The 24,956-nt window shown below is 47.6% G+C and overlaps 1 protein-coding gene across 1 annotated transcript in view; it reads right to left on the bottom strand.

Annotated features, from left to right (window-relative positions):
* The window catches only part of BCAR1 (BCAR1 scaffold protein, Cas family member), a 44,807-nt gene that overhangs the window by 9,379 nt on the left and 10,472 nt on the right, over nt 1-24,956 (bottom strand). The window contains exon 2 of the mRNA XM_055000602.1: nt 4,982-5,632. Coding sequence (XP_054856577.1) covers nt 4,982-5,632 — 651 coding nt within the window. The remainder of the gene's footprint in view (nt 1-4,981; nt 5,633-24,956) is intronic.

The raw sequence follows: 24,956 nt of genomic DNA, 5'->3' as shown, positions 1-24,956 counted from the left end.
AGAACACAACATTGAGAGGACAGTCCTTTCTTTAAAATGCTCCTTTTCAAGGCCACAGCAGCACATGGGCTGCAGTTAACCCTTAATCCAGCAGAGGGCACTGCACACTCGCAAGTGGCCAGCGACGGGCTGGAGGAAACTCAGGGGCACCTTGTAGCAGGAGCTGGGTCTCTAGGGAGGGCCTGGAATGACATCATGTTCTATTTCGGGATCCGGCAAATGAGGGGCTCAGAGACGAAAGCACAATCAGTGCTCCTTCCCTTGTGGATGGCCCCTCCCCACGAGGAGGAAGGCGAGAGATTCTGTGGCTGGGGAGCAGCCTTCCCAGCTGCTGAGAACTGCAGAGAAAAAGCCCAGCCAACGTACATGCGAAGCTATTCAAGAGCACAGAAGCCTTGCTTTGCAAGTTAAACCCTGAGCCATGTGTCCTCTGGGTGCGCGCGTGCATTTGCTTATGCTCCTGTAGACATGCATGTGCACATACTCACACGCAACAAAGAGCCTTAAACTGGAATGCAAGGTCAACTTAAATCGAGTGGCTTCACACAAACAAACAAACAAACAAACTTGCTACTTAAACTAACAATGCAGATTAAGCCAATTTATTTATCTCCTGCTAGCCAAGGGGACCCTGACTCCTCACTCACTAAACAATCAGGTCCGCTCCCCTCCTTTAAATAAGAAAGCAAGTTGCCCTGGTGTGCCCACAATGATGCCAGGCAATGCCAGAGGAGATCTCCAGCAGCTGCCAGCAAGGACTGGCTCTTCACTGTCTCCGTACCCTGGCTCCACAGCTGTCTTGGGTCTGGATTTGAATACAGCTTCCCACAGTGCTTACAAGTCACTTACAAGTCTTCACAATACAGCCACAGCAGAAGAAGTTTTGCAGCTAACCTCACTGTACAATTAATAGTCCAAATGATCACTGGGAAGGGGGGGGGGCAATATTTTTAGCGTGACATTTCCCAGAATCTTACGGCACTACTCTGATGCAGCAGGCCCAAAGCTGCAAGGGATCAAAAGGTGCCTAGTTCCACACCATCACAAAACAGAATCCTGCCTCCATTCATCCATCCGGCTTCTGGAACTGGGCGCTCCAAGACAGCACAAACAAAGCAGACATATTACAATGTCTGCAGAAGAACAAATCCAGTAAAGGGAAAAGGCAACCACCTTCCAGAGGGCTGAAACAATATCACTATAGAATATATTGTTCTATTTATTTTTATAATTATTTGCAAATATATTTTTAAAGTGCAATGTGCTGAAAGTGCTCAGTAAGAGTAATAAATATTATAAATACGATGAATGCAATAAATAAAGCCAATAATTCACAATCTGAAATCCTGGGAGAACAAATCCAGGCAAATCCAGGCAGTATGGTCTACTCTGGCTGGCAGGGGCTCTCCAGGGTCTCAGGCAGAGATGTTTCGCATCACCTACTTTCTGGACCTTTTGAGGTACTACTGAGGTTTGAACCTGGGACCTTCTGCATGCCGAGCAGATGTTCTGCCACTGAGCCACAGCCTCTCCTCCCAGCTCGAAGTTCCACAGTCTCATCCTTGAAAGGAAAGATGTTACTCTTTCAACTTGTGTAAGCGACAGAGATCATTAAAGCCAATGGAAAGACACACAGCTTTCCTGGGCCCAGAATCCATCCCAGCCTGGGCAACGCTTTTTGCTCCCCGTTTTTGGTAGCCGGTTCTCTGTTCCTGTGCCTCTAGGATGCCCTTCAGCCTACCTGCCAAAGGCAGGAAAAAGCAACCAGCTCAACAGCGACCAAGAAGCGGGAGCAGGAACCCGACAGACCAGCCCTGGCTCCATGCCAACCTGGAACGGCTCTTTCTGAATGATCAACTGCTCTGCCAGGCTCGCTCTCTCCAAATCCACTTCAAGGTCAGGCAGCTGCAGCTGCTGGATGGAGGACAAACACACAATAGGGCGAGTCAAGGCAACTCCTGGCACACACACGGACTCCTCACAGAACTGGTGCCTTCTTATGGGACTTGCCTGGGCTTCCACAGGCAGCAGGGCAGGCTTAAACCACTGGGACAGAAGGCTGATGTTCAGATCTGCCTCATAGCCAAACCTGTATGGAGAGTGCACATTAGAGAACCACCCTTGGGATCCAGGTCAGCTGAGCATTGCCTTCGTCGGGGAACTGTTGACATGGGCTCCGGAAGAGGCTTCTGGCCCGAATGGAGGCCATTTCCTTTCCCAGGGAAACAACAGGAAAGCGATTCGCTACAGCTGACTGCAACGCCCTGCTGCACATGGTAAATTCATGCCCTGCCCCACATGCCTTTAACCTTGGATGCCTGGCAAGGACTCCTACAGCAGGCAGAGGGACCAAATGGAGAGGGCAAGGTCATCTTGGCGCGCAACACCAAGGGGTGCCACCGTCAGCATCTCTGAGCCCAGTCCCAACAATTCTGTAACCATCAGCGGCCTCTGCGGAAAAGCCTGTCTTCAGTGCTTCGTTTTTGCGCCGCCTTTCTCCTCAACACGGCCCCGAAGTGGCTTACATTGTTCTCACCGCCTCTACTTTATCCTCACAACAGCCCTGTGAGGTAGGTTAGGCTGAGAGCACGTAACTGGCCCAAAGTTACCCAGGGAGCTTCCATGGTAGGGTATGGATTTGAAACTGTGTCCCCCCAGATTATAGCCCCACACTCTAACAATTATACCACGCTGGCTCTCAATAGTGCCGTGTCTTTTAAACTACAAGATGGCGGACTGCTTGCTGTAGCGCTGCTACTTAACAAACAATAGCAGTCTTTGCCCCCCACCCCACTTGAGCAGGACTGGCAAAGGCCCGTTGAAGATCTCAGCCCTTGTTTCTAAGTGGGGCAGCTGCTGTCAATTCACCTAGGATCTTTTCGTCCTGGAGGAACCACCTTGCCTGTAGGAGAAAGGTGGTGACTCCGGGCTTCAACTAGAAATCTGATGTTCCAGTGCTGGGGCCTAGCCTATGCCCAATTCACACACCACAGACTACACAGGTTGGGTCTGGGGTCTCCACTCTGCGTCACAGATGCAAGTTGTTATGTTGTGGTTAGAGTGTCAGACTAGGATCTAGGAGACCTGGGTTTGAATCACCACTTTGCCACAAAAGCTCACTGGGTGACCTTTGGCCAGTCATACGCTCTCAACCTAGCCCACCTTACAGGGTTGCTGTGAGGATGAAATGGAGGAGAACGATGTGTCCCCATTGGGGAGAAAGGCAGGATATCAGTGAAATAAACAAAAATAAATTTTAAAAATCCTGTTTGTGGGAGCCCGATTCAGATTGGGATGGGTGCACATGAGGAAAAGAAACTTCAGCCCCCATCATCTGTGCCGTTTTCCCAAACTGAAAGGGTCCAGAGGGCACATAATTTCACCTACTGCTTCCCCTGGGATTGTTTCAGGAAAATGGCACAGGGGGAGGAGGCTGAAGCCCCTTCTCCATGTGCACCATGGTTCTGATCTGAGTCGAGCAACATTCATATGGGAATCGAGAAGAACCCAGAACTCCTGTCTGTTACGACAGACCTACACTATGCACTCCATATGTAGGGATCAACCTGCTCCAAGTGAACAACCTGGGGTGGTGGATGCTCAGGCCACAGGAGGGAAGTGCAATGTCAGGTTCAGGGACTGCTGAAGAGCAGGGCTCATTTGGAGGGGGAATGCGCCGGAACGGTGTTCCGGTACAGCTGAAAAGAGGTCACATGGGTTTTCTGCCCCGCCCACATGATTCCTTTTCCTCCCCTCTAAAGGAGAGTAAGCGGCTTCAATTTGTTCTGCTGCTTTATTTTCATTCGTGAGTCATAAGTGAAACAGAAACAGAGAGTGAGTGAGTGAGTGCAAGCTGGGCTACTGGACCTGGATCTTCAAAGGAGGGTAAGCTGCTTCAATTCATTCTGCTGCTTTATTTTCATTCATGACTAGTGAGTGAGTGAGTGAGTGAGTGAGTGAGTGAGTGAGTGAGTGAGTGAGTGAGTGCAAGCTGGGCTACTGCGGCTGGCTCTCCAAAGGAGGGTAAGCTGCTTTGAATTCATTCTGCTTTATTTTCATTTGTGACTAGTGAGTGAGTGCGTCCATGCAAGCAGGGCTGCTGGGGCTGGCTCTCCAGAGGAGGGTAAGCTGCTTTGAGTTCATTCTGCTTTGTTTTCAGGAAATACCTGGAGATTTTTGGGGAAATGGGCTGAGAGACTTCCGGCAATGTCAGGGGGTGTGGCAAATGCTAATGAGATATGCTAATGAGTTCCTGCAGTTCTTTTTCTACGAAATGACCCCTGCTGAAGAGTATGACTCACATCAGCATACATGCAGCATGCCTACTGAATTTCAAGTCATGATCTCAGGAAACCTGGATTGCTGGTTCGAATTTGGGTATGACCACCCACCGTATCAGTTCAGCCTAGCCCTGAAAGAGAGCCCTAAAGGGGACCTCCTCGTGCACCCAAAATGGCGAAAAGGACCTTGCCAGCCCACACAGCTTTAAAGGATGCCACACAGATCTGCAGACCAACTTCTTACATCATTCCCCCCCCTTCCAAATCCACTGAATTGTAACTGGGTTTATGCTCCAATTAACTGGAGCAAGGAAGGGTTAATGGTTTGCTTCCACTCTCTCCTATGGATCACAAAATCACTGACATCTCCCCCCACGAAGGGTGTTGGCTATTCAAATGACCCTTGTAGCCGTGCCTGTATAAGCAACTTGAAACAGCAAAAAATTAGCGAGGGACATTTCTCACAGTCTCATCACCCGATCATGTTTGTACACTCTCAGCTTCAATTAAAAGCCAAGGCAGCCGTCCGATTCCCCCCACCCCTTTCTGTCTAGTTTGCAACCATAATGTTCTCTCCCTATCACCAGATCTTTTGTTTAACCGATTCCCTCTCCAGGCAGGGCCTGTGTCACGCACACCCATGACCCAACACCAGAACTCCTAGTAAAGTTAAGAAGGACCAGCAGCATTCAGCAGATTACCTTTCCTTGGGGCTTGGGTGCATCCCAGACCCGGCTGTCCAGAGAAGGGGGCACTTGGTAGACATCCTGCCCCAGACCAGAGGGAGCTGGGGGGACTTGGTAAACGTCCTGGGGCGTGCCGGCAGGTCCAGATGGCACCTGGTATACGTCCTGACCTTGAGGGGGGCTCTGTTTCGGGTAAGGGGGTGTCTGTTTTCCTGGAGGGGACTGGAACTGGCCCGTGGGCACGGTTCCTTGGTGTAGCCCCCCTTGGGTCTTGTTTGGCGCTGGTACTAGATAGACATTGTCCTCTTGGGGCAGGTAGGTGGGATGCATAGGCGTGTACTGAGATGCAGGAGACAGGGGTAGATACCCTCCTTGATGTGGGTAGGCCAGAGGGGTCTGCCCCACCGGTGCCGGCGGCTGCTGCTGTTGAGAAGGTTGAGGCGCACCCTGGATGGTCCCGGGCAGCTGCTTCTTATCATACATGCCCACCAGGATCTTGAGGCGGTTGCCGGGGACGATGCCTTGCCGGCCATGCAGCGAACAGAGCCACCAGCCTTCCAGGCCTTGCGTGTTGCGTTCCAGAACCGTCATGATGTCTCCCTTGCGGAACGAGAGCTCATCGGGGGACTCGGCCACATTGTCATAGAGGGCCTTGGCCAACACGTTCTGCAAGAGAGCCGAGAGGGACAGTTAGAAGGGTAGGGTGGCGGAGACGGACACCGGAGGCGGCCAGGCAGCAAGCGGAAAGGGCCACTCTTAAGGAACTGAAATGCTGTGTGGGATAGTTAGAGGCGATTTCTGCGAGTGGCAACCACCTGAGCCAAAGGAAGCCCTGAATGCAGCAGGAAAATCTAGCGCTTTAAACATCACCATGTAGGCAGGACTGAACTTTTATTTATTTTTTATAGTCTTTTATAGTCCGCCTTTCTCACTGAGACTCAAGGCGGATTACATAGTATGAGATTAGTACAATCAGTATCAAGGACATTTCCATACAGTGTCATTGCCAGAACAATGTCATAGGATTTTACAAAGATGCAGCATTAGCAAGGATCCAATAAAGAGTTGAAGAATTGCTGAAACAGAACATAATCAGTTCTAGGACAGACATTAAATAACATGAAGCACAGGTAGTAGAGGAGTATATATTCGAGCAACAGATAATAATGCATATTCATAGTGGTGAAGTCTATGGTCCCTAACTCATTAGCGAAGCATCTGAGACCCCCTCCCTACAATACTTCCAGTGTGCACATCTGTGAAGTGGCAGTTGTTCAGTAACCACGCAACTGTCCCTCCACTGCACCTTCCACACTACACTCCCAAATTGTTTGTCGACTAGTCATTTGTTGTCCATTGCCGCCTCCAGACTACACTCCTGAACTTCACAGAAACTACCTATCCTTCATTGCTGCTTCCGGACTATGTTCCTAAAGTTCACAGAAACTACTTATCCTTCATTGCTGCTTCTGGACTACACTCCTAAAGTTCACAGAAACTACCCATACTTCATTGCTGCTTCTGGACTATGCTCCTAACGTTCACAAAAACTACCCATCCTTCATTGCTGCTTCTGGACTATGCTCCTAAAGTTCACAGAAACGACCTATCCTTCATTGCTGCTTCCGGACTACACTCCTAAAGTTCACAGAAACGACCTATCTTTCATTGCTGCTTCCGGACTATGCTCCTAAAGTTCACAGAAACTACCTATCCTTCATTGCGGCTTCTGGACTACACTCCTAAAGTTCACAGAAACTACCCATCCTTCATTGCTGCTTCCGGACTACACTCCTAAAGTTCACAGAAACTACCCATCCTTCATTGCTGCTTCCAGACTTTACTCTGAAGCAACAGGGATGCTTGGGGAGCTGCAAGGCAACCAGTCACATGGTTCTCCTAATCCCCTCCAGAGCTGGAAGAGATCCCAAGGACCATCTAGTCCAACCTCCTGCACAATGCAGGAAATCCCCAGCTATCTCCCCACCTCGCCTCCCCAAGTGACCCCTGCTCTATGCCGAGGAAGGCAAAAACCTTCAAGGTCCCTGGGCAATCTGGCCTGGAGGAAAATGATTACCCTTCCTCAATATGAAGCTGTCAATAGCAGCAGCAGAAACTCGATCTCGTCTAATGATGGGAAGGTAGGAAGAGGAGAGACAACAACAGGCCAAAGATCTGTCAAGACCAGCATTCAGTTTCCAACTGAGGACAGCCAAATGCTGCTGGGAAGCCCACACGCAAAGCCTGAAGGAAGGAACAGTCTCCCCTGGAGTTTACCACCCCATCAAACGAGATACTGTACACTGCCTCTGAACATGCAGGTTCCATTTGACTATTACATCCAAAATTCGTTAGAGGGGAGTGTGGCATGGATTTGTTTAATCCCTTAAAAGTCATCTAAGGTATCAGCCCTCACTTGTTGTGGTAACAAACCCCGTTAAGCTATCGGCTGTTACGGAAGTTGGTTCCTTGTTTTCTTTTTATGCCATAAATGACTAACACAGGTATGTGCAAACAGGCAAATAACTAAAAATGAGATGCCTTCACCAGTAACTTTTGTGGACCTGTTAGCAAAGTAATAGAACTCTGACTGGAGTTCTACAGCCAGTGACCAGCACGTTACTCATAGAAAGGAAAAACCCTCCAGGACTTTTTTAATCAAAGGCAAGGTGAACGAGCCAACGCAGGATCAAACAGTACGAAAAGCACAATTGAAGAAGACTGCGTTCAACAGGAGCAAAGGAAAACCATTTTTATCCCACACTTCCTTCAAAAAAGCTCAGGGAAGTTCTTCATTTCGTCCTCGCAACAACTCTGTGAGGTAGGTTAGGCTGCCAGAGAGTGACTGGGCCACAGTCACCCCGCAAGCTTCAGGTCACATTTGAACCCAGGTTTTCCACACGCTTCTCTGACACCGTAACCACGATATCCCACTGCGTACACTTCGCAGCCATATGTTTTCCTTGAAGCTCACAAAAATGCAAAGCATGTAAATTGCCATAAATATGGGAATTGTTTTAAATCGTGGAAGTCTTAAATGCTAAACAGATGGGGGGCGGGGAATGAAACTTTTCCCAGACACTTATTGGAAAAACTGCCTATTTGCTGAGGAACGGGACCCTCCTTCCAGCATGCTCACAGACCCCTGCCCTTCTTCCCCCCCAGGCAGGAAGTGCCAGAACTGTGAGTCAATCAGAGAACCCCTTTGCGCCTCCCACAGCAGTATGACGGGCTGAGATTCAGAGCACATTTTTCAGCGCTAAAGTTTTTAATGGCGTCAGAGGGATATTTTTTTCCTCATTGTGTACCAGATGCTAACGTGTACTGATTTTTTTCCACCCAACAGGAACTTTGAACATACCTGTTTTCCAACCCCCTCCCCCACAAAATCCAGCTTACTTGCCAGTTATATCAGGTTTGCTAGCTCTGAAAATTACAGCATTTGGAAGTAAGCTGGTACAGCATACCGAAAAATATGTCGATTGGTGGCATCTAAATGTTTGTTATTATAGGGAATTAGGTACTTGATTCACTTCATGAAAGAGCTTTGTTCACAAAGCTGTCAGTTCGTAATCCGGTTTCTAGTTCTAAGTCGGTTGGGGGCTTCCTGTACTGCATTTCCTCCCAGGAGACCAGACACACAATTCTGCCAGCAAGAGAGTGTTTTGTTTACAACGTTGGGAAGGCCGATGGCCCTTCAGAGTAAAAACTCCAAGACAGCCTCCAAAAACATGTCTCAAATGTCTTCTTGCTATGAAACTCCACTGGGTGACTGTGACCAGCCATTCCCTTACCGTCTCACTTACCTCACAGGTGAGTGAGACATGTTGTGAGGATACAATGGTAGGAAGAGAACCACTTGAGCTTCCTTGGAAGAAGGACAAGCTAAAACTAGTACCAAATAAATAAATACTAAAAAGGACCTTGGTGATAGTCGCACCAAAAACACACACACTCTGCTCTCGGATAAGTGCCTCTAAGCCCCCAGGATTTTCATAGCATCCCCAGATTAATGCCCTTTGTTTTTCACCCCACAAGTGTCTTTGTCGCACGTGGAAAGAGGAGGCCAGGAGATACAGAGCAGAACCACAAGTGACGCCTGACACTAGTTGGACACTTGTCAGCTTCCCTCAAGTTTTGATGGGAAATGTAGGCATCCTGGTCTTGCAGTTTGGCTGTCCGACTGCTGTCCAATGGACTTTTCAACTGTTACTTGTCCAACATTCCGCCAAGCTGCCTACATTTCCCATCAAAACTTGAGGGAAGCTGACAAGTGTCCGACCTGTGCCTTTTGTCACTTGTGGCTCTGCTCACAGATGCCCTTAAAAAAGAAGTCCTATCACAGGCTCCCTCCCTTCTTCTTGAACACTGACCCTACCACATTGTTTTCAGCAAACGGTGGGATAACTTGTCTCACCCGAGTGCCACATAACACACAGACCAGGGCTGGAGAAATGCCAAGTATGGAGCTGGCCCTCAAAAATGTGAAATATTTTCAAAGCCTGACCAAACAGTACGAAAAGAGGCCTTCCGGAGGGAAAAGGCTGAATCTGAGAGCGCGAATATCTCAAGCAGCAGGACACACGCCTCATGGGAAAGATACGGAAGACCGAGGGAAACAGGGCCTCAAATGGGTAAAGATCTGCTGGCGTATCAGAGAGCAAGAAAAATGGATTGTGGGGTTAACAATAAGGGCCTAAGCACTACCAAGATGTTTCTGAGCTCATTCCCCAAAGAGCAGCTCTGTCAGGAGCCCCCCCTTCCCAGCAACGTTACTGATCAGAGTAACATTGTTTGCAAGAGCAAACAAGCAAGAATAATTACTATTTTGGGTGTGTATGAGGGTAACACTTCTGTTGCATACACACACACACACCTACCATAACACACTGTTTGTTTTGCCAGGAGTGCACGAGCTACAAAGTTCAAATTCTGCCTTGCCTACAAACTCATTCTGTGTCTTTGAGACAAGCCATTGATTGTCTTAGGCCACTTCTGGCCTATCTTACCGAATTGTTGAGACTGGGATTAATGTCTAAAGCGCTTTGAATGCTTGAACTGTGGTGTGTAAATGATAAATGGTGGTTGTATTATTGTTATTACTAGTAGAGAAAATATAGGCTCAAAATTAAAACCTAATTAAAAACACAAGAATATATATTTCTTTTCTTTTCTAAACATACATGGTCAATGGGCTGAAAGGACTTCATCCAACCTCTTCAACAAAGGACCCAACTCTGCTAACCAAGTGTTCTTAACCGGTGTTATCTTGAAATACCGCACAAAAATAACCAAGGTGTGCCAAGTACAGAGTTGCCTTGTGGGAAAGGAATGCAAGGAGACAGAACTTTGATGCCCTCAAGAAATGAGTCATGCCAACTAATGCCACGCAGAGATCCTCTGCCCTGCAGAAAAGCTCCATCTTTTTTCCTTACTCAAGTTCCCGACAATAACAGTACTGAATTTTGAAATCTGGTAGGACAATAAGCAGAGTTTTTAGATCCCTCCCCCCACCGTTCTAACCCCTAACTACCCTGAAGTCTACCCTGAAGACTATCCTTTCAGCAAGCAGATAGCAAGCAATCATCTCATACTGGGTCCTGGGTAGAGATGGGCACGAACAGCAATATGAACAAAAAAAAAAAGGCACGAACAGCCCAATCTGCTGTTCGCGAACAAGCTGTTCGTGAGGCCCCATTATAAACGAACAGGTGGTTGTTGCAAGCCTTGTTCGTCAGCCATTCGTAGAGACAGTCTGGCGCCTTTCAATCAATTCCCCTGGCAACATAGGCATGGACTGTCTGAACTCTGAACTCCTTCTGGCTTTCCTTCTGGCTTGTAAGTTAACCCCTCAAAGTAGCTTCCAGCAGACAGCCCAGTTTTTTCCACTGTGAAAAGAAAATGACAGGAAAGGGAGGGACCCATGGATCCCATGGAGAATCTCCACACCCATCTCGCACCGGGCCGCAGCAGCCCGGCGGTGCCAGCTCTCCCAGTGTGAGAGGGATGGAGAGAATCTCCCCACCCCTCTTGCACCAGGCAGCAGCAGCCCGGCACCACCAGCTCTCCCGGTGCGAGAAGGACGGAGAGAATCTCCCCACCGCTCTTGCACCGGGCAGCAGTAGCCTGGTGGCACCGGCTCTCCTCATGCAAGAGGGACGGAGAGAATATCTCCGCCCCTCTCGCCCCAGGAAGCAGCAGCAGCCCAGCGGTGGCGGCTCTCCCGGTGCGAGAGGGATGGAGAGAATCTTTCCGCCCCTCTCACACTGGGCAGCAGCAGCCCGGTGGGGCAGGGGGTGGGGGCTGGGGGATGTGAGGTGTTTAAAGGGCCCTGCTGCTTGCAAGTGGTAGGACAGGGCCCTTTAAACTATTAGCTGGCAAGCGGCAGGGGGGAATCCCCCAGCTGATTGTTTAAAGGGCTCTTGAAAGGGCCACTAACAACATGTTCGGTAAAAGGGCAGGTTCGTCAATGTTTGTTGTTCGTGGATGACAACAAACAACAAACAGCGTGTTCTTTTTTTTCCCCCGTTTGTGCCCATGTCTAGTCCTGGGGTGTTTTATATGCATCTCCAGCTCACCTCTAACCAGCCCCCACCAACAGCCCACAGACCAGGGCTGTATTATTCATAAGGCTGACTAGGCCGAAGCCTAGGGGTCCCGCAGAGTCTAGGGGCCTGTCAAATTTTTTTTGCTGAGGCACACCCCCACATAAATTACAATTAATTGATTCTCTTATATAACCTCTTTTAATAAGATAATTGATTGCTTCCTTATTGAAGTGAAACAAATTGTCTCTTATATTAAAACAATTACCCATAAATTATATATTTTAACGAATAATAAATTTTTATTCACTTCAAAATATTACTGTATTGAACAATTTTTCCTGAAGAGTTACCCTCAGTAAACTCTAATTGGTTTCCTTCATGGTTTGTGTGTTTATATGCTTTTTGTTATTTATGTATACATATTAATTGTTATTTTTAATGTTTTTAATACTTGTTGTTCGCCGCCTTGGGGAGCCTATTTTGGGTGCTGAGGCAGTGTATAGATGTTTTAAATAAGTAAATAAATTTAAAATGGGGGATGTATTGGATTGCATTTCATGACTGAGAGGAACCTTGGTTATTTCGAAGGAAAATATTTCGATAAATAGATCAAACAATGCACGTGCTCTATCAAGCAGTCATTTGGGCACTGGAAGAGGTGCCAACAGATTCTCAACCAGCGCACTCATCCATGGCATTTGCTGACTCACTTCTTCTCCCCCCCACCCCCACCCCCACAACTCCTAAAAAAAACCCTGAACAGAATTGCACAACAGCTTCCACCAGTAGGACCATAATTACGGCTCTCATCTCATATATTTGATGTTGGATAAACAAAGCAAAAGCAGCCGGCCTCACTCTGTGATGAAAAGAAGGCACAAGAAGGCTGAAACACTGCCCTCTTCCATCCAAAGCTCCCCTTAAGAACAATTCACGGGGATGAAGGAGTTAAGGAATGTATGAGTAATCCAGCTTTCAAAAGAAAAAGAAAGCAGCATCACGGAGGAAGCCAAGCTAAGGGCTGTCTCTCAGAAAGGAATTATGACAGAATGCTTGCAACTCATGCAATGATTTTCTAAATCATCTTGTGAATACAAACATGGAAGGGGGACAACTCCAAAAGTCAAATGAGTCACTTTTATAAAATCTCTTTAAACAGGATCTTTGTTTCCTGTTGGGTACTGCTCTCCTAAAAAGGACTTTCAAATGAAAGTCTAGCTTCTTTACCCTAGCTTGATCCCTCCCTGACATTTTTGACATAGGTGTGTGTCAATTTCTTGAGTAAAATGATGTAAGTTAGGGGAGGAACCATGTCTCCCTGTTACAGCATCTGCTTTGCACACACAAGGTACCAGGTGCAAGCCCTGGCATCTCCAATTAAAAGGACCAGTTAATTAGTGATGTGATGGACCCCCACCTGAGATTCCATCAGAATGGACACATGCAGCTGCCTTATACTGAATCAGATAATTGGTCCACCAAGATCAATATCTATTCTGACTAGAGATGGGCACAAACTGGAAAACGGCAGTTTGTTGTGCTTCGTCATATTTCACGAACCACAAAGCAGCATGAAATTGCCCAGTTCGCAAATTGGTTCGTTTGGTTCGTAAATATGTCAATTTCGGGTCACGAGAAGGTCTGCAGGAAGCCCATCCCGTTGCCTAGGAAACTGATCGATAGGCGCCAAGCTGTCTGCAGTGACGAACCAAAAAACGAACCAAACAAACCACTCTAAAAATCATCACCGTTAGTCAGAAATGCCCTCCAATGAACAGTGAACCATGAATCGGCCCAGTTTGTGACAAACTTTGGTTCTTATTTCGGTTCGTGCCCACTTCTAATTCTGACTGATGATGGCTCTGCGGGATCTCAGGTGGAGGTCTTTCTTATCACCTAGCAACAGGTCCTTTTACCTGGAAATGCCAGGGACTGAACCTGGGACCTTCTGCATGCAAAGCAGATGCTCTTCCATTGAGCCATGGTCCCTTCCACGGACAATACTGACCTTAACAGAGTATAAGGCAGTTTCAGGTGGGTACTCAAGTAAAAGCATCTAGGTGGAAGAAAGTAGCAACTAGGGGTTCTGCATCTTAGGCTCAATGCTGGACAACATCGTTATTTCATTCATTCATTGTTCGGTAAACATATGGGAGAATATTCTGTTGGAAACCTTCATTTCCAACTTGACAATTTCCCCTCATTACCCACCCAAAGACACCGCCCCCATCCTGCTGCCACAACACCATACAGTGAACGGGACAGAACCTGGATGTGGATAACTTCTTAGCAGGCTAAGCGCTCTGCAGAATTAGCTGAGAGCAGAATATAAAAAGGAGAGCTTGCAGGAGATAACAGAAGTATTCATACAGCATCATGATAGTGCTATGTAGGCCCCAAGAGCATTCAAAAGACTTCAGATTTAATACCGCTCAGAAATCCTTACAACAATCCTATGGGTGTACAGAGAGAGTCTGTGGTTTGCTTAAGAATGAGTCTTGATAGCTATAGCAAGTGAAAAAAGTTCCAAGGAGGCTGGCTTCCGATCCGATCCAAGCCACACAGTCGCGTCTGACCCTCGGCTACTCCGTAGATCGTCCCCCTCCAAGCCTTTCTGTCCTATAGCGCGTTGAGAGAGATCCGCAGATTCTCGCAGTGAAGTTTTTATAGGGTAGTTCACCATTGCTTTCCCCAACCCAACACACTTAGCCGTACGACAGCCACGGATGGTAAGTCATACGTTGCCACCCCCTTAGCACTTTGAACCGGTGTGGGATAAGGGGGGGAGACTGGCTTACAAGAGTGTAAATTCACAGATAAAGAAATGCTTATTAGTTTCACAAGACAACAGGAATGGGGAAGGAAAGCTTAGACAGAATTTCTTTCCAGGAAGGGAACTTTGTATTCTGGGCTTAGTTTACATCCAGTGGGTTCCCCCAAAACATGTTGGGTTGGAGCCTGCCTAAAATTTCCACAGGTGGAAGGACTTCATTTTACTCAAGACTTAACAAGTCTCTCTCTCTCTCTCTCTCTCTCTCTCTCTCTGTGAAATTAGCTGAATTAAAGCCGGCTGTCCCCCAGACAGCTCCATTGACCACGTGTACCTTTTTCCAACCAAAGGATGGACTTTGTGTTTCAACAGTCAAGCAAATATGCAACACTGTTTAAGTCAACTACTTCGAGTTTGCCATCAATGCAACAGTCAGAGCCTCTTACGACACCACAGCATCAATAGCACATTGTTATGACACACACCCCACCCCAGCCAAGAGAACGATAAATGTACACTCTGCAACAGACGATACGGCATTCAATTATCCTCGAAACATTCAGTACAGAAATAGCCAGATCAACTTATCTCAATCTCTCCAGCACAAGAACAGCTAACAAGTAGCTCCCGTAGTGCGGTGGCTGGCTAACAGTCTGAGCTAGATGTCAGGAATTTCCTGGTTCAATCCTTGCTGTGGCCAGGAATTCACCAGGCAAGCTGTTCTCTCAAACAACCAACAAACAACTCCCCTCTCATTTTCCTAATCTGAATAAATGCCAAAGGGGGTAAGAAATTAGATTATCTCCCCTCCACTGGTGGGGGAGCACTGAGATGGAAAACGTGAGATGTATGTTCGAGAACTGCTACTGGGAAAATGTGGAACTAAGGCAAATTTTCCACGGAAGAAACTGTGGTTCAGTAGAAATCCCTTGCACGCTGAGAACTTCAGGTTCAAACCCTTGGCAGCCCCAGCTTAGCTTGCAGATACTAGAAAAATAGGAAAGACCCTCTCTCTACCTGAAACCTTGGAGAACGACTGCTCGTCAGGGCCAATTCACGTGATGAAGTCCTCGTCTTCCAACATGCTCAGTTGACAGATATGATCTGCAAATTCCCTGCTTGAAACTTAATTTCCAGGTGCCTGGTGTCCCAATTCAGATCAAAACCATAGTGTGGAGGGAAAGGGGGTGTCAGCACCACCTCTGATGCCATTTTACCAACCAGAAACAGCCTCAATATGCCCTATTGGAGAAACTGCCATATAGCCATTAGAATATATAAATTTCATCAATGGGCAAACGGTGGGGTTCCTTGTCATTCAGGAAAGTGGAGTTCCAAGCACAGATGTCTGAGTGCAGGTCTGACTGAAAAATCTTCAAGATGGCCGAGAGGCCTTAATTGCTCCAGAGTTGGCTTATTTCCTTATAGCTGGACTACACTGAAATTGCTAGTGGGGAAACATCCTCTGCCCTCACCGCAAATACAATGTCTCTGGTAGCAAGGAATGCTCCCGCTGTATCTGCTACGACTGCAGCGGACATTTGTAGGAGCTGAAGATATGCCACGAAGCATTTTCTTTTTTTAAAAAAAAGATTCACCAAGACAGGACCCGGTAAGTAATTTACATATGTACACGCCAACTTCATCATTTGGAACCAAAAGGCTGATTTTAAGCTAGCCAGCAAATGTCAGGACCATGCTGTATAAATGCAATCCCTCAATCCTCTTATTAAATTCTAATTTAGCAGCTGCTCGTTTAGAATGAGAAAAATAAGCTTACAACACTTCACTGCATTCAATACTTCACCCTTCCCTGAGATTTTGACTTGCATATCCCAATCTGTTGTTGATATTTAATCCTTTCCCAAGGATCCCTAAGTGGGGATGTTTTCTAAACGGGCACAACTCCTAATCAATCACCTTTCTGTGGTTCTTGACTTGGGAATAAGCAGTTCCTCTTGAGAATACATTTCAGGACTTTCACAACTTTTCAGAGGTCCAAACTGAGGCCGTTTCCACACGGCTCCCCGCTGGTCGTAACAACGTGGAAGATCGCACAAAAAAGCGGAAGATCGCATTTTCTCGCGCGAGATTTGTGCGACGTCGTGCAAATCTCGTGCAAGAAAATGCGATCTTCCGTGTTTTTTGCGCGATCTTCCGGGTTGTTACGAGTAGCGGGGAGCCGTGTGGAAACGGCCTGTGTCTTCAGTCTTCCCCCTTGTGTCTTGAAGCCCTAGGCTCTGTTTTTCTGCAAATCAACACCAGATGGGGCCCGTTTATCGGGGAGCAGGCAGGCAGCGCAAGTATTTAATCCTTGTCCTTCCCACCAGTTTCCCCCCTAACTCCCCTTTCACCTGCTTTCAGCCATGTTTTTAGCTAGAGGGGACCGTCACCCTTCCCCTCCCCAACATTTTATTTCATTTTGCTATTTATACCCTTTTCTTCAAAGCAGCTTACATCACTCTCCTCCCCTCCATTTTTCCCTCACTACCACCCTGTGAGGTAGGTTAGGCTGAAAAAGAGTGACTGTCCTAAGGCCACCCAATGACTGGGCGACCAGCCTAAGGCCACCCAGGGCAGATTGAGAATTTGAACCTGGTCCGGTCCCCTCTGCAATTCCCCTTTCTGCTGCTTTTCCTCCACGCAGAGTTCCAGAGCCATACTTAACCCTTCTCTTCCCCATCACTTTCCTTCAGCAACTGCTTTGCACAGCCACTTTCCTCCCAGACGGAAATTCAGCTCCAGGGCCATTTTCACCCGTCTTCCCCTCCTGAAAAATAGCACAAAAACTCATGGAACAACGTGCCTTTTTCAATCAGGATTCCATTTTGAGGCACGATTTCTGACGTCATTGCACCACGAAACGAAGTCATGACGGGAAATCGTGCCATGAAGGTGCGTCGTTTCGTGAATTATGCACTATTTCGCGGGAGGGGGGAAAGACGCGTGAAAACAGCCCAGGTTGGGAACTGAAGCATGGGTTAGGAACACTAAATAAGTGAAAAACAGTTGGGGTAGCATTGCAGAAGGGTTATCCACCTCCTGTTCCCAGAAAATCCTCCCCTCTGCTCATGTCTCTTTGGGAAAGCAGCAGTGGGCTGGTTCCCAAGAGACAAAATAAAGGCAGACTGCATAGTTCTCTCCTTTGGGCTGTTACTCGATGACACCCACTCCTGTTTACAAAGTCCAGGAATTCCAAAGGTGATTCAGCCACAGCTCCTTGCTGAACTGACTGCAGATTATTCAGTAGTTACTGTTTGTCTCGGTGCAGCTGTGGACGCCACCCACCCTTGTATACGAGACTCGAGATAAAACCCGCGAATGTTGACACGAGCTCTTGCGAAAGGCAGAGCCAAGTCGTTCTCTGAGTCTCCAGTCTCCGATTTCTATCCCCCGCTCTCGTAAACAAGCAAGAGGTGAGTGTGAGCCAACGGGCTTCATCCCCCAAGTGACGCCTGCATTGAGAATCTATGTGAAACTGAATCACATCCAGACATGCTCTACATGACCAAGTGAGCAGCAGGGCCGCCCGATACACACTTCACCTTCGCAATGGCATTCAGGCTCTAACAACAGATTACATGAGAATGTTTTATCGGGCACGTGCTGCAAGGTCCCACTAGAAACTCAATTTCCAGGCAAGTGTGTGTCCAATTGGACAAAGACAGTAGCACATGGGGAAGAGGCTGCCCACTGGGTCTCTGGTGAACTATTTGTTGTGCTGGCTTTGCATCCTGCCAGACAGCCTCTGCAGGGGGTAGGCAATTCAACCTCGTAGAATGGCATGAGATGTGAACAAATGCAGACATGCTTTAGAATGGTCCACCTTCAGAGGAGACTGCTCGTTGCATGGGAGTATAAGCGTTACATCTCTGCATGAGTACCGTGGGAGTACGAGTGTGAGTGAAAGGGCCTGCCTCTTTCCGGTTGTGCCCAGAACAATGACTCGCATAGAAACAAATGAAGGGGTGGGCTACATGAAGACTGGGGGAATTCTTCCTCTGACAAAACTGTTTTGGGTGTAAGAATAAAGCGTGTCGCAGTCCAGGAAACGGGTGACTCACACGCTTGGGAAGCACCAGGCGAACGCTGAGCAAAAGATCCAAGACAGCAGAGATGGATCGCGAGGCGTCGGCTTCTCGTCCTGCCTTCTCCAGCCACACATTCCTCAGCAAGCTAGAACACAGCTGTGGTTATTCAGGCCCAGGCTGGAGCCCATTCACAGGCGTTGGCGCAATCCATCCATCCACCCACCGGCTCCTGGGGGCCCTGAACAACAATGTACTTTTGTGCCCGAGTCACTGCAGACAGCACAGGGATTGTCCCAGGAAGCTGGCAGTGCAAGGCCCAAGCGAGGTGGGAGGGGGGAGATGTTAAATACCTGTGAGCTCGCAATCACACTTCTTTGTTCCTAGAGTCCTGGGGGTGGGGGAAGGTGGGCAGAAGATCACTCTGCTCAGACCGTGGAGAATCCCAACCTCTGCCAAGACCATCACAGTGACTTTACTGCAACTGCAGATGTCTACACAGGCTCATTTTCACGTGTTCATTGAAAACCAGGCAAGGACATGAAATAGGCCCCATCGCTAGGTGTTTCAGCCCAGCTTCACCTTTTGGACGCTTTGCAAGGGACTCAATTCCTCCATTTAGTCCTCCGTTTAGATTTGGACAGAAATCACCCAGTGTCCCCCATCCCAACCTTCTTCCTGCTTCGTGATCAGAACAAACGAGACTCCTGCTCTCCCGTCTTACAGCACAATGCCTGGCTACTACAGCTAAAAGGATCTGCGAACCAAAATAGACATTTTTTTAAAAACTAGCCACATGTGGGAGCGGCATGTACAGCTCTACAACGGGGCAAATAACTCCCCCACCCCACTGTTCCAGCTTAGGAAAATGGCAAGGGGGGAAATACAAGAGCTCCTCCTTCTCGTACATTACAGTCCCAAGATGATTCAGGCTGCTGCTGCTCTATGGCTGCAGGGGAAGTCCTCTCTCTGCCCCAGGCCTCGGAGAACTGCTGCCAAGTAGGATAGACAAGGCCTGATGGATCAGAAGTAGGCCTGAGTAGCCTGCTTCAGACATAACCCCAAACCAGAGCTTGGTATGCTGCAAATAAGACTCACAGATCTTGGGGGTTGCACCTTCCCTCCTTCCAGTATGCGCTACGAACTAATGTGCCGATTTTAATTTGAACTGGTAAACTACGGTTGCGCTTGGTTTGCAAACTTGGAAAACAAACCACTGTTTGAAAAATCTTGACTTATGTGCCCAAGCGTAAACTCAGTTTGCCAGCGCAGATGTAACTGTCAACTGTGGATTGCCACAAATCAGGAAATAGCTAGTTATTTATAATGTACCATGCAAGGGGAGAGATGAGGGCAAGGATCCCAAATGCTTCTTCCCCTAAAATCAAACCATGGCCTGTTGGAAGATCTGTCCTAAGGCAGCTTCAGATATTCAGAAGCACAAAGCCACCTTTAGGGTTCAGTGTTCCAAGAGGATTCTTCTAGCAATCCTTCGAAGCAGCTGTGCACTGCTGGCACTCCTTTCTATGTCTTCTCTACAAATGGCGCATGCAGAAGTTAACTGTGCATGCAAAGTCCAGCCAGATGCTGGAGGGAACCTAAGCTAACCCCATCCCCAAACCGCCACTCAGACCAGACATTTCTCAGGCTTGAGATCTCTGTGCCAAAGAAGAGATATGCACAATTGCCTCAGATACAGACATCTCAGTTCACATAAGAGGTATCATGCACACTCATGTTTGGACAGAATCGTGGATAACGTTTTGTTCTCTACTGTCAGGAAAAAAAATGTGTAAAACAGTCCAAGAGAGAAGGGCTCTAGCCCATTCCCAGATGGGAAGGTGATGAGAATTTTTACTGCAGGGCTGAGCAGTGAGCAAACCTTATGTAGGATCTAGCAATGACTGAAAGACATTTGGCCTCGGTCTGAAGAAGACAAGCACATACCTGCCTGTTATCTTAACTGCCCACAGGTTTACCATATCCCCTTCTGTCCAAAGATTCTTTTTCCTTTTCCTTTTCTTTTTTTGCAGCATATTAGCTAACTAAGAGCCAGGTGAGATGATCTCAGGCATGCATTTATTACTCCTATTCTCCATCCACACCCCCTGGTAAATCGGAGGAATGGAACACCTTCCTTCTTTTAGCAGACTTTGACCTGGATGGATCGAGTTACTAGATTCTGTGCAGCCACGAGAGTCTACCATAGTTCAACGCTGATACAATGGACTGTATTTGCAATTTTTCTATTTTCTATGTAACGGTTTCATGTATCTTTTATTTCGCTGGTCTAGGACCATAATAAATAATTGACTGATCTGAGCTGAGATGGGCATTTAGCTGGTCACTTGGTCGCATTTAGCTGGTGGATGAACCAAGACGTAAACTTTAAAGCCGTACATTTCACTACAGTAGATTGTTTGTGCTGGATACAAGAGAGCTCATTTGCACAATGCTGTAGGCTATACTCAAAAAAGTGCAGTTCCCAGCACCCTGCCCAAGCATGTGGGCCAACAGCAGCCTTGGCAGAAATGGTGGAAAATTGGACATTAGCCACCAAAGTGCCGCTAATGGCCCAAATTAGCTTCCATGCTTCCCGCTGGGAAGATGGCTTGTTTGCTTCACGGGCGAGCCTGTGGCCTGCAGCTGTGGTTTGAACTCCGCTCTTCAAAATGCTCATTTATTATAAAATCAACAAGTCATTAGAGCATCACTCGGAGAACAGCAGCTCTGTTGCCCTGCGCCCGATGCTGGCGCTTGTATGTAGACTAGTCCTCCTCAACTTGAACATTACTGCTTGTATTTAAATATTCACGGCAATGTTTTGAAAAGGTTGTCTACGGTGACTTTTGAGGTTCAGTTAACAATCCAACAACAGAAGGGACTCTTATGAACACTAACAAAATATGCCTTGGCTGGGAATCCTCCCAGCATAAGCTTGAGGATCCTAGCCAAAGTTTGTTGAAACGACCCAGTAACCTCTTCGAGCAAGACAGGAGCCTTGTTTGCCCATTAGAGGACATACATCCAGTTGTAAGAAAGAGCCAACACGTGTTCACTTGAGAACTGAAACTGGCCCTTTTCACGCTACTTACCTGCTCCCAGAACGTTGCGAAATATCGTGCAAAAACCGCGGATGATAGCGTCTTCTCGCAAGAGTTTTGCGTGCTATCTTCCGTGTTTTTTGCACGATATTTCGCAACGTTCCGGGAGCAGGTAAGTAGTGTGAAAAGGGCCACTGAGGGCCAGCAATTGGCTAACTGCAGGATTTGAATCCCATTCAGCTGTACGAGCACTGAATGTAGCATGAGAATTGGTCAATGTGTGAGCAGAGAAAAATCAAGTGTACACTGTACAGAGAGTATCCATGCGTTCAGTGTAAACTGTGAACAGGAATACGGTGCTATCTCATACAGTTCCCATAGCCCACCACAAATAAAAGGGAGTAAACTATTAACAGGATTGTACCACAGAACCCATACCTACTGCTAGTCTCTCACAGAAGGAACATTTAACTTTACAACTGATTCACAACTTCCTGGAACATTTCTGTTTTATCAATGACAAACAGAAGAAGAGTGATCACAACTTTCCCAAGACCACAAAACGAGTTGCAGGCAGGTGTCAGACTTGAACTCGTATCTCCCAGGTCCAACTCTCTGCCTACTGGACTAGAGTAACTCTGGAGAAATCTCAGACACTGACTCTTCAAGCCACCCATGTTCATCCATAGCAAAGGCCTGCGTTATACAAAACTAGAACGACGTGCCATAATCTCAAGGAGGTACAGTCCACTTCAGACTGGGGAAGGGGAAATCACATTATTTGTGCTCCCCCATAAAGATGTTTTCCTACAGCTGGAGAAAGATCCTAGCCCAGTTCCTTCTCTGATATGCTCAATTTCTACTTGCAGGGAATTTAGGTAAAGATGGGATGTATTTAACAACAACAACAAAACATTCAATTTATATACCGCTTTTCAGGACAACTTAACGCCCACTCAGAGCGGCTTACAAAATGTGTTATTATTTAAAATTTGGAACTCCAAATTTGGGGTGGTATAGTCCACTCTACAGGTTAGGGCTATACCACCTCATTCTGCTACTCAGACATATATAATTAATATATATCATATATAATCATATTATAATCAATGCTAACTCCATGGAAATGGTGGGGGTTTCCTCCTAAAACACTATTCACTTCTTCTGGTGCTAGGCCTCCCAACCGGTGTGACCCACTCTGGCAACAAAAACAAATCTTCTGGCCTCACAAAGAGTGGCATTAAGATGCTGGAGCCAGGAAGCAGCCTTTGAGGCCAACTCCTCACTCCCCCAAGCCAGGTTTGCCTCTGTGAGTCAGAAAATGAGGCAGCCGAGTGTCTGTACTCCTTCACCACCACCCAGATTCACAAGGTGTGCTACTGAAATCCGAGGCAGTTCACGCACCCAGTCTGGAGGAGGGACGTGCACAGGGAAGGAAGATGTTGTGCAGGCTCTTGCATGACAGCCAAAACAGGAGCACTCACCTCCTCCACTCACTTGGACTGGGGGCTGCCTCAGTCAGCTGTTGGAGGAGGCCAGAGACGCAGCTGCACATCTCGAGATGGAATGCGCCACGGGCCTTCCATCATCAGCTCCCCAACGGAATTGCAGACCTACCTGAAGCCATTTCGTCAGACCAATAAACTGTCCAACCTGAGCCAAGGAAAGCATTCTGCCCTCTCTCATAATACTAGAACATAAGGGTGTTCACCCACTGAAAACGATCAGCAGCAAGTTCTGGAAGGACAAATACTTGGACACAGAATACATATTTAACTTACCCAGCCACAAAGTACACTGATAGCTACTAGCTTTAGACTGATTTAAAGAGAAGGCTGGATACGTTTCAGTCGTGGGGCAACAATTTCAACACTTAGCCAGTCTGGTGTAGTGGTTAAGAGCGGCAGGACTCTAATCCGGAGAACCGGGTTTGATTCCCCACTACTTCACTTGAAGCCAGCTGGGTGACCTTGGGTCAGTCACAGCTTCTCGGAGCTCTCTCAGCCCCACCCACCTCACGGGGTGATTGTTGTGGGGATAATAATAACACACTTTGCAAACTACTCTGAGCGGGCTTTAAGTTGTCCTGAAAGGTGGTATATAAATAGACTGTTGTTGTTGTTGTTGTTGTTATAGCAGCAACACTCCACGAGTCCATGGCTCAGGCACATGTTGGCCAGGATGCGAACACTCCCAGTTCCAGTGCCTGTGGCTTTAACATGCTGGCGCATCTTGCATTTGAGCCATGGAGTCTAGGCATCAGAACTGGTAAGCCCAATTTAAACACATCCAAGTATGCATTACATCTGCACCTGCCTCAAATGAGCAAACCTACCAGTTCTAGATCTAATGGGGAGAGAAATAAGGGAGAGAGAAGAGAATACACACAGCTGGGGTCGAGGGACAAGTGTTTCACACATTTCAGGACTGGAAGTCAGAAGTTGGGTGTGACAGTGTAAGGAGCCAAGGAGAAGGGTGGAGCGGGGCAGTGGCAGAGTGGTAGAGCACTTGCTTTACATGCAAAAGGTGCCAGGTTCGATATCAGGCATCCCCCGTTAATGGACATTTGGTAGCAGTTCCTGGAAAAGAGCTGATCTTGGAAAGCTGCTGCCAGATAGAGCGGGTAATGCTAAGCAGGATGGATTAATGGTCTCACTCAGCAGAAAATATTTATATAAGGAATAACTGGATTGACGTGAAACACGGCAAGAGAGAGCACAAAAAAAGCTGTACAGCCGTATCAGTTGGCACAAAATCCAAAACCAAGAACAAAATCTATATAATACCTTTGAGCAAGGACTCATTTATAAACAGCACGTCATGAAGAGGAGTCAGAGACTACCTAATCAGGGATCCCCAGCACCCGTCCCAAGTTTTTCAGGATCAACCCTTCACAATGGACATGTTTGCTGAGAAACTCATCTCCGTAACATCAGAGTATCTGCGGCAGTTGCAACTACTGCACAGAGGGACCCCTCCTTATAGTTCTGTTGCCTTTCTGGAGCTATGCATCCAGGTGACCCCCTACTTCACTGAAAGCTGTCAGCAAGGCAGCTGATCAGGGCTCTTGGGCCGGCTTCCTGACAGCCTGTCCAAACATGCACACAGTGCTGCGTAAGCCATTCCTCAGCCCCAGCTTGTAGCTGCAGGCTAGAAATACTGTACAAGGCAGCATGCCTGTGCTTATCCTGTTCCTTCTTGGGGAAGGACAACCAATCTTTTGGGGATGGGTGGAAGGGAGGAGGGAAGACAGCCGCATCCTCTCCGTTCCCCATGCCCAAACAGCACCTTCTTCCCTTCCAGCATTCTGCCACCCTACACTACTTCTGAGAGGCAGGCACAGGATTCCACACGGCATCAAAGCGTATACGGGATGCACCTTTCTGACAGCATCCGGCTCCACAACTTCAATCGTGCTGCAATCCAGCTCCCTTTGAGGCACAGAAAGGAATCCATAGATGCACCTCTGTGCCCACATATCAAGTTGCTGCTCCTAAAACCGCAGCCACCATAACCAATGGCTTGCCCCGTCTGCTCCATTCATCCCAGCCCTGAAAGACTGCTACTTCTAATCCACATGGTCCAACTTCATTTAGCCAG

Source organism: Eublepharis macularius, chromosome 16 (assembly GCF_028583425.1).
Source record: "Eublepharis macularius isolate TG4126 chromosome 16, MPM_Emac_v1.0, whole genome shotgun sequence".
NCBI lineage: Eukaryota > Metazoa > Chordata > Lepidosauria > Squamata > Eublepharidae > Eublepharis > Eublepharis macularius.
Note: the sequence above shows the minus strand (reverse complement) of the source record. Positions and strands in the feature narration are given on the sequence as shown.